This window comes from Camellia sinensis, chromosome 7 (genome assembly GCF_055761805.1).
Source record: "Camellia sinensis isolate YWXY chromosome 7, ASM5576180v1, whole genome shotgun sequence".
NCBI classification, from domain to species: Eukaryota; Viridiplantae; Streptophyta; class Magnoliopsida; order Ericales; family Theaceae; genus Camellia; species Camellia sinensis.
The window spans coordinates 35,290,669-35,300,939 of record NC_138967.1 but is presented as its reverse complement, the minus strand read 5'-3'; the positions used below and the strand labels follow the sequence as shown (position 1 = coordinate 35,300,939).

The window sequence follows — 10,271 nt, the reverse complement described above, 5'->3', positions numbered from 1 at the left end:
TTAATTTTACGACATTTTTACCATCTGAGACCTGTTAACCATTTCGTTTTTAGTTTTCAATTTATATTTATAAAAATTTTAAAAATTGTCATAAAAACTTGTTTGATAATTTTTTTGGTTTATAAATTTGTTGTCTCAGTTTGTAAAAAAAAAAAAGTTTGAATATGAAATTCTTTATAAAAAAAAATACTATCGAAATTAACATAAACAGTAAAATTTTATTATATTTCACAGTAACATTTTACTATGATTCACAATAAAATATTACTCTGTTTCATAGTAAAGTTTGTATAAGAGAAGAAATGACCCCAGAATACAAATCAAAGTAAAACTTCACTATCATCCTTGAATAGAACATCAACACACACACACAAACATAGTACATGCTAATAACAATTAGAGATAAAATTTTACTTTTATATTTACAAATTAAAAGGAAAATGAGGAAAGGAGAAGAGAGAGCAAACGTTGATGGCGGTGAATGAGAGAAGTGTATATTAGCATTATTAACCCCCTCTGAAACAAAAGCAAATTGATGCCATACGAATTTGAGAGTAAATTGGTAGAGAGTAGTAACCGGCTTTGGTCATTTTGATACCACTATCAATAATGGAGAGCATCTTGTTGGTCTTGTCTGTCAGGCTCTCAAATCGAATCTTATCCAATGCCTACACACCACAATCAAATCAAATAAGTTTGAAATTTTAGTCCCATTCCAAGAACATACATGTTAGAATAGAGAGACACGGAGAGGAATAAGACTAGTTACATCAGCGTTGCTGATGAGTTCACAATGGGAAATCTCCTTGTTGCTGTAGAAAGTGTTGATGATGAGCTTGAGAAGTTGGTTGATTTTGGCTTGGAAGGCAAAGGTCTTTCTCAAATCTCTCACTTATATATGGAAGAACAAGATTGTCAAAAAAAAAAAAAATTTGAAAAATATTTATGTGTCTTCCATCAAGTATAGGCCTCCAAGTGAGGGGGTTTATGAAGAAAAAATTTATGAATTGTCCTTTTTATTTATCTAAGGAGGGCCCAATAAATAGATTTTAGCCAAATTTTCAATTAAAGGATATTAAAATAATTTGGACATTTAGATCATCTGCACAAGTAATGCTAGGCAAGAGCTAAACGAGATTTTTTTGGCTATTTTAGCCACAAAAGACAAAATAGGTTATTTTAAATACAAAAAATAAAATATCACATCCAACCCATAATCATTACATTCTTCTCTCACAAAAAAAGTCAAAAAAGTCAAAAAGCCAAAAAGCCCTTCCCAAACCAAACTTTTTAGCCCAAGCTAAAATAGTCAAAAAAGTCAAAAAGTCAACCCACTTCCCAAACGGAGGCACAAAAATTACATTCTCTTTCTCGCTTTCAAATGACAAAGGTTGTCACTGTAGTGCAATTGCAGCGGTTTCTTTATATTCTCTCTCGTAAGAAGTATTTGCTTTCATAATAACAATAATTTTAACTAAAAAAAATGTTAATAGGAGTCTAACTTCAACAAATTAATACTAACAAAAATAAAATTAACAACAAAAACCTTAAATTTGTAGGCAATTCGAGCATGGACTGAGTTCAATTCATTTTGACAAGCAAGTTCGGATTGGAGATCAAGCTTTGGCGAGCATGAGCAGCTTTCAGCCAAGCATAACTCGAGCTAGGTTGGATGGCGTCTCAATCTGTTGGAACCTGCTTGGATTACACTCTTAGATCATATTTGTTTGGCTCTTTGGAAAGAGAGGTTGGACTAATAGTCTATGAGATCCACCTAAATAGCGTTTGATTAGGGACATGAGTGAGAGGATTAATTATTTCCATAACTAGTAATCCTCCCATGTGATAGGACTAGTAAAGCCATGGGAGGGTTGAGATTAGAAATTGAGTGAGGGAATTAGTAAAATTTTACATGATTTTTAAGCAAAAATTATATTTTTTACAATAAAAATAATAATTGTAATATTTAAAAAATACTAAAACTTAAAAAATATTAATTTTATATATTAATATTAGAGTATTATTAATCCAGTGATGTACAAACAAACACTCTTTATCCTACATCTCTAACCTAATTCCATCACACTAATAATTTCCTCACTCAATTCCATCATACTCTTAGTCCCCTCCATTTTATGGAGCCAAACAAACGTGACCTTACAGTCACATCATTCGATTAAGATTTTTATATGACAATTTAATTGTAAATTACTATCTATGATCGATTTATGCTTAGGGATAGATATCAGCCCACTGGTCCACCTAACCCGCCCAATCCAGTCTTATTTTTTGAGTTTTGAAATATAATTTTTGCCTATAAAATTAGATTGGGTTGATATTTTCAGCCTGATTAATAAATGAACTGGGTTTGGGAATTGTACTTCTAACCTGGCCCGGCCTAGCCTGCTACATATTTAATTTAATAAATTAATTAATTTATATAATATATTTAAAATATATATACCATTTTAATTGTATAATTTTATAATTTGCTTTTTATTTGATGTTAATAATTTATTTGTTCATAATGTAGGAAACTTAGTATGATCGGAAACAATGGTTAATGGTGATTCTAACTCTTCCGAAGATGATAATGAAATAGAGAAATAAATTTGAAATTTAAACCATGGATGAATATTTTTTAATTTAATGTACTACTAACAGTTTGGTTTTAAAAATTTTGAGATTATAGAATTATGGGTGTATTTGGTTTAAAGAACTTTATATAATGTTTCAATTAATATACTATTGAATATTTAACGGTTAGTTGCTCGGTAGGTCATTATTTATTTATGAAAAAATAATAGGTACTATAATATTTTGTTTTTTTTAAATAGCTTATGTATGTAGTCATATGGACGGGTTTGAGAATTATAATTTATATTAGAGTTGGGTTTGAAATGATTATATAGGCTCGATGTTTGGGCCAGATGGGTTTGGGCAGATACAAAATCCTTTATTAGGTAATGTTTGCCTAACCCGGTGAATGACCACCCCTATATGCTATACCAAAAATGTTTGTTTGGAGTGTCCTAAATAAATGTACTTTTTGTCTTTTTGGACTAAAAAATTGAGGAAGAAAATATGAATATTTGGGTTAACTTTTGACTTTTTATAGAAAAATGTGTAATAAAAAATTATAAAAATTGATTGTAGGGAAAAATTAAGGTGGGGAGTTGTGCAGCCGTAATTGTTGACTTTTGGTGAATAGTGTTAACTTTTTAACTTTTTGAGTAACTTTTTGACTTTTTGACTTTTTTGTAATATGCCAAACTTAGTATCTTGAATTTGTATGGCCCGAATGGCTTGAATGTATCAAAACGACGTCGTTTTACCCCCAAAACGACATCGTTTTAAGACATTCGAATTATGAAAATTTGAACTACCAAGTATTGTTGATGCTATATTATAAGCAAGTTATGATATTTGTAGAGTTTGATTACTACAAATGTCATAATTCAATCCCATGGAAGTTTAACCAAAACAAAAAATATACGTCATAACTAAACACCAAATAAGATATAACCTAAAAAATTTGGGAGACTTACGTATAAGTCCTAATAAGTGGACTTATTATTCAAAAAGTCCTCATTTGGGAACAAACTTTTTGCTATTTTAGTAACTTTTTGGCTTTTTACGAAAGCATATACAAAGAAGTAGATAGAGTAATGTGACAATTTATAGTAACTTTTAACTTTTTGGCTAAAATATGTAGTTGTCAAACGAGGCCTAATGACATTTTTCATTAAGCACTATTAAAAAACGTCACTAATTATTAATTTTCAGTGACAATTTAAAAATTGTCACAAAAAATATCACTAATTATAAGTTTTAGCGACAGTTTAAAAAATCGTCAGAAATTTTTTTATTAATTTTTAACTTTCAGCGACAGTTTGAAAAATTCTTCATAAAAAAAAAATTACTAATTGTAAATTTTAGCGACAATTTATAAAAAAATATAACAAAAAAAGCCATTAATTTTCAATTTTTAACAACATATACAAAAAATATCGTCACAAAAATTATTTTTAACAATAATTTTATTAAGACTTATTTTTAATAGGACTTAATAAGAATTAAATCTAATTATTAAAACATATTAATAATTTACCCAAAATAATTTAGATGTGAATCAAAATAATGTCATAATCAGTTTCATAATAAGGCACAACTAATACAGGAATATGCATGACTAAGTCTTAAAAGCATTTCCAATAAACTCTTTAAAAAAAGCATGTTAGCTATCATTGTTAATTCTATCATTTTTACTATTTTCAACTGGTTAGTTACTGCAATAGTTATTTTAACATGATTATTCTAAGTTACTTATATTTGGAGAGCCCTAAGAAACATTTTAAACTAATGGGGTAGATAAATATGTAAAATGAAAGTAACCTTAAAGTACATTAGATATAAAAAAAATAAAAAATAAAAAATAAAAATAAGCTAAAATAAAAAATAATATTGAAATTATTATAATAAAGTCATAACTAAACACCATGATAACCTATGACTCAAGACTACCAACTTGGTAATTAGGGGCATAAGATAGACACCCAAGAGAATTTCCCATTAACTAATAGCAAATAACATATTAATACGTAATTAGGGATTATTTGGGGTGTTTTAAATAAGTGTATTTTTTTATCTTTTTTGGACTAAAAATTTGAGAAAAAAAATATAGATGTTTAGATTAATTTTTTGACTTTTTATGGGAAAATGTGTATTAAAAAATTATATAAATTAGTGTGTAGAGAAAAATTAGGATTGGGAGTTATGCAGTCGTAATTTTTTACTTTTAATGAATAGGGATAACTTTTTAACTTTTTAAAAAACTTTTTGACTTTTTAATAACTTGTCAAACTTGGTCTTAGTAATAAAAAAAAGATAAAAATAAATAAAGTGATTAAATTCTATATAATTATATTATAATATTCTATGTTCTTATTTTATAGTATTTTGGGATCATATTACTCTCGCTCAGGGATCATAGCTTTCACAACCTCAAGCAAGCAAAGGCAAACAGATCCCCATTCAATGCTACTCAGAAGCTCATCAACACCACTTGTTCAGTCCCTCTTCTCAGACACTCCAACCACCGCCGCCACCACCAGACTCTCCTCCGTCCACGGTAGTCATCATCATCATCATCATCCCCACCACCTCTGTCTCACCTCATTCTCTTGCAATTCATCACCAATCTCTCCCTCCTCTTCTGGGTCCTCCGATTTCAATCGAAAAACAAACAAACTTACCCACAAAGCCTTTCGGAGAGCTCGATCCGATGGCAATTTAGAAGGGCTAGCCTCAACTTCTTTTGATCTAGGAAAGTTGTGTAATTCGAATAAGTCTTCAATGTTGCGAGCTCCATCGTTCTCTATTTATGCTTCGAATGATGGGTCTGATGAAGAAAATGGTGAGAAAGAAGGGTTAGAGAGGATTGAAGTGCTGGGTAGTGGTGAATTCAGTTTTAGGAAAAAGGGTATGGGTTTGATTGAGGAGAATGATGGTGAAGAAGAAGATGAAGAAGTTTTGAATGAATTTCAGGATTTGGGTATTGGAGAGGTTATTGAACCAGCTAGTACTCCAATGTATCTTGCCACAGGTCTTGGGATTGGTGGTGCCAGTGCCGGTGCCGGTACCGGTACCGGCGGAGGTGGTGGCAATGTTGAGGAGTATTACAAGAGGATGGTTGGTGAAGATCCTTCCAACCCTTTGTTCTTGAGGAATTATGCTCAACTTTTGCAGGTGAGTTCTTTCTTTCTTAGCTTTAGGGTTATAAATGAATTGAGTTGAGTTAAAAAAAAAAATAGCAATTGATTATTGTTAAAAAAAAAAAATAGCAATTGATTATTAAAAAAACATTGAAGTTTTTTATTTGTTTGTTTGCCTTTGAGTCAATGTTGATAAGTTTTTAATCAAACTTGAATTATTTGGTTTTTATAATGAATATATTTTTATTGAACCGAGTTAAAAAAATTAACAAGTGTCAAAATGAGTTTAAATTAGTCTCTTTATATGACTAGTTGACCTTAATGAGCCAAGCACTAGTCTAGCAACAGTAGGTTGATTTGTTTTACTATTTTTAATCAATTATGTTGCTTTTGTTCTTCTTTCAATTTCATATTAATTCTAGTATTTTTTTTCTTCTTCTTGTTTGTGTCTGCAATTTTAATTAGAGTTTGTTACAAGCACTTTAATTTCTTAATGAATATCAATGATTGTACATGTATTTAATGGAATTGATGTTGAGCTCTAGCATCATCACTTTTCGCACTTGTCTTTGAATGAACATCTTTTACCTATTTCTCATACAGGCCATGTTGGGAGAGTACTTCAAATTCAGAATTAAGAAAAGTTCTAGATTTTACGCACTGTTTGTTTTGGCGAGAAATATTTTCTGAAGAAAACATTTTCACCTTCAAGCATCAACTTTTTATTTATAGGTTGAAATCATACCTCAAAAGCAGAAGTCATACAAAATATCCAATCACCAACAACAGATTAAAACAATTTGGATTGATGGTGCTTTCCCCTCCCTATTAATTATTTCCATTTTCTGGATTGATAAGACCATGAATTGTAGATGAAGGTTGACGAGTATTTGCTTAATAAGATTAACGAGTGATTATTCACATTAAGCTCTAGGAATACTATTTGCTTAATAAGATTACATAATGCAGTGGGAAGAAGCTTTAAAATGATTTTCATGTTTAGGCTTGTAGATGAAGATTTTTTGCACTTTCATGTGTTAGGTTTACAATAATGCTTGAGACCACTAAAAGTGGTGCTCTAAAAGCATCACTAGTGATGTGGCAGTGAACGGGACCCACTGCTTGTGTCTTATTTTTTATTTATTTATTTATTTAAATAAAGTGCTTGCCAACTCATTAGTGGTGCTTTAGAGCACCACTTTTAGTGGGATGTATCATTACCGTTATGTTTAATAGAAGTGAGGAGGATGTTTTCTTCTATTAAATGGAGTCCAATATCTAATGACAGTCTAAGGGAGACCTTCATGGAGCCAAGGAATACTACTTCCAAGCTACATTAGCAGATCCTAAAGATGGTGAAATTTTGCTGTTATATGCTAAATTGGTGTGGAAGCTCCATCAAGACCAAGACACAGCCTGGAATTACTTTGAGCGTGCAGCTCAAGCTGCCCCTGAAGATAGGTCAGCACTTTCCTTCATTCATCATAGCGTCTTTTTATTTATTTCTTTTATCTGGTTGTGTGCTTTGGAAGGTTGAAAATAGGTCTGCAATTTCTAGATTCGATTGGTCAGAAATTTAGTAGTGTAGCAAACCCCACTTGGAACAGTCTAGTTAATTAATACTTACTAGAATTAACATTTCATTTCTTGTTTCCAGCCACGTTTTGGCAGCCTATGCTTGTTTTCTCTGGGAAATAGAGGAAAACAAAGAAGATTGTTCTGTGAATGATCATACTCAGGTGCTTCTCTACATAACAGTTTTGGATTTACTAGACTCATTTTTTTTGGAACGAAACTAATGCTCCTTTGATATATGACAGATTGAAGAAGATAAAGCTCCCGTTGAAGTTCAGAAGACACCTTTCGAAGAAGAAAAAGAGCCAGTTAGCCCATCATTACATCTTGCGATAGGGGTGGGGATTGCCGTAGCTGTTTTTGGAGGCATTGATGGTGTTGATTGTATTGCAGCAGATTTTGGCAAAGGTGGAAGCATGGAGGATTATTACAAGAGGATGGTAGAGGAAAACCCTAGCAACCCTTTGTTCCTGAGAAATTATGCTCAGTTCCTTTATCAGGTGAGATCTGTTTGTCCTGCTCTCTCTCTCTCTCTCTCTCTCTCTCTCTCTCTATTTAGCTTCTCATGTTGTTTAAAAGCCATATTTTAAAACACATGAGCCACAGTAAGCAAAGTGAACATCTCAGGCCGCGAGCATTTTGATTACTGTTCTAAGAGTAAGCTGCCAAAGAATGAAGTATGGTGGATAAACTCGGACTATTTTCTAACTTCCAAAAAAAATATAGAGAAGTCTCACAGAATCTCTTTCATGTGTTAGCAATAGTACATGTGTTAGCAATGGTTCTCTATGCAGAACTTCGAAGTAAAGCATTGATTATAACTCTACTGTAAGCAGAGTAGAAGAGTTCCAATGTCGTCTTAATATTCATACAGAAGTCAAATCTCTGGATTTCACTGTGGTTTGGATGAAATTGAAAAGTAATGTTGAAATGATAATATCTGTCTTTACCTTACTGATATTTCAAAAGGGCGTCAGGTGAAGGATTTCAATTTTTAATATGGTTTGACAGGATTTGTGATCTTGAAATGATATTTTGAACCTCAATCCTGTAATAGTAAATTTTCTTACTGATGTATTGTGTAAGTCTTGATATCACCCCAAACCACATGGGAACAAGCATTGGGAAGATGAATAAATACTGTGTTTCTATACATTGCACATCTCTTGGTAAAGTTCTTTCGTAATTGAAGATATGGACTTGGATCTTATTTTTTACTGCATGATAGAGCATAATGACCTAATCATATGAATCTGTATAAAACTATGCTTACTTGTTTGTTTCTTCTTGTGAATAACTTATTTGTTCGGTTAACAGTCCAAGCGAGACCTTCAAGGAGCTGAGCAATACTACTCGCGTGCAGTACTTGCTGATCCTGCTGATGGAGAAATAATTTCGCAATATGCTAAGTTGGTGTGGGAACTTCATCATGACCAAGATAAAGCAATGTCTTACTTTGAGAGAGCAGTCCAAGCTACACCAGAGCACAGGTTGGTATCGATTGCCCGTCACAATATTGAATTGTTCATATCATACTGTGTAATGAAGTTTCAGCATTGTAAAATATACATTGGATGGTGCTTCAGGACCCATGTCCATTGAACTATACGTTACATGGACTCTTCTATATTTCTAAAGTACCGGTGTAAGACACCTGACACGTAGATATACTTCGTTGAACATGTGCTCTTCAAGTATGCCCAATTAGTCAAGTTTACTATATATAACTATACGTAAATGTTAGTTTGTAAACACTATTTTACCCTAAAAAGATGAAAGTATTTAGGAAATATAAAGTCTGGTTGTATCCTAGTGTCTTTGGATATGGGAATTAGATGAATCTAGACAAACATACCCACGTGACACCCATCCGAGTCCATGTGATGTGACATAGGCGCTGCTAATATAATCACAACCAGACAATACCAGATGTCTCTTCATGGGAAAAAATTTGCACATTTCCCTTGTTTTGGGATTTGCAAGAAGGGTCAATGGCCTGTTTAGTGCAACTTTTCTTAAATTAAAAGTTGATAATAAAAACGCATAAACGAAAAGCATTCATTCCCCAACTTTCAAATGATTAGGTTTTTTCGGCTTATTTAAGTAGTTTTTGCCTCATAGGCTATGAGCAGAAGTAGCATCAAGCAATCTGATATAGATGCCAAAAAAAAAAACTAGAAACAGCTCCAATAAGCTGTACCAAACAGGGAGAATATCAAAGTTTCTTCATGTCATCCTGTGTTTAGTTTTTGTTCCTGACATACAGTTTTGGTCAATTTGTTTCTTTGCTTTCAGCCACGTTCTTGCTGCATATGCTAATTTCCTCTGGCAAACAGAAGAGGACGAGGAGGAAGATGGTGCAGCGCAAGATCACATTCAAGCACCACTTCTTCTGGGAGCAATGACTGCTGCAAATGTCTAACTTTTACATTGCAGACAGATTAACGGCTCAGTCACAAATGTAATGTTTCATAAGTATGCAAATTTTCCTAGAAATAAGCTCAAATTTTCCTAGAAACAAGCACAATGTGCAAATTTTCCTAGTGATTTCAATTGAGGTAATAAAAAATTTCCCAGTAGGTGTTCTGATCTGTTTTCACATTTGTTGGACAAAACCATTCATATGTTATTAGAAGCTGAAATCTTATTAAAATATATCATATTTCTGACTTCCTACATTTTGTTGAAATATTTGAGATGGTATCTACATGCTGAGATTTACACTTCATCAAGTGTTTCTTCTTGGCAAATGAAAACTGATAGTGAGTTGGAATATGGGTTCAAGATATTTCAATGACTTCAGGACGCTATGAAGTGATACATTCGTGTTTGTGTTATTCGTGAATGTCATGACACTTTGAAGTGATACATGTGTTTGTGTTATTCGTGAATGTCATTGTGCTTAGATAATGGTCACTATTTCATGTAAAATTTGTGTACCCATCCCGCCTACGAGGACAAACTACATGGCGAAAACTTTTT

General features: G+C 32.2%; 1 protein-coding gene and 1 long non-coding RNA gene across 2 annotated transcripts; one reads left to right on the top strand and one right to left on the bottom strand.

Annotated features, from left to right (window-relative positions):
• Window positions 1-314: 314 nt before the first annotated feature.
• On the bottom strand, window positions 315-917 carry LOC145795038 (uncharacterized). The gene is made up of 2 exons (XR_014335192.1): window positions 770-917; window positions 315-668 (listed from the first exon to the last, which is right to left on the bottom strand). It is a non-coding gene; the product is annotated as an uncharacterized LOC145795038 (long non-coding RNA).
• Window positions 918-4,951: 4,034 nt separating this feature from the next.
• Window positions 4,952-9,967, top strand: LOC114261227 (uncharacterized). The gene is made up of 6 exons (XM_028201466.2): window positions 4,952-5,748; window positions 7,003-7,175; window positions 7,372-7,453; window positions 7,535-7,789; window positions 8,607-8,779; window positions 9,585-9,967. Exons 1-6 carry the CDS (start codon window positions 5,038-5,040, stop codon window positions 9,709-9,711), a joined length of 1,521 nt encoding a protein of 506 aa, XP_028057267.2. The 5' UTR covers window positions 4,952-5,037; the 3' UTR covers window positions 9,712-9,967.
• Window positions 9,968-10,271: the final 304 nt, after the last annotated feature.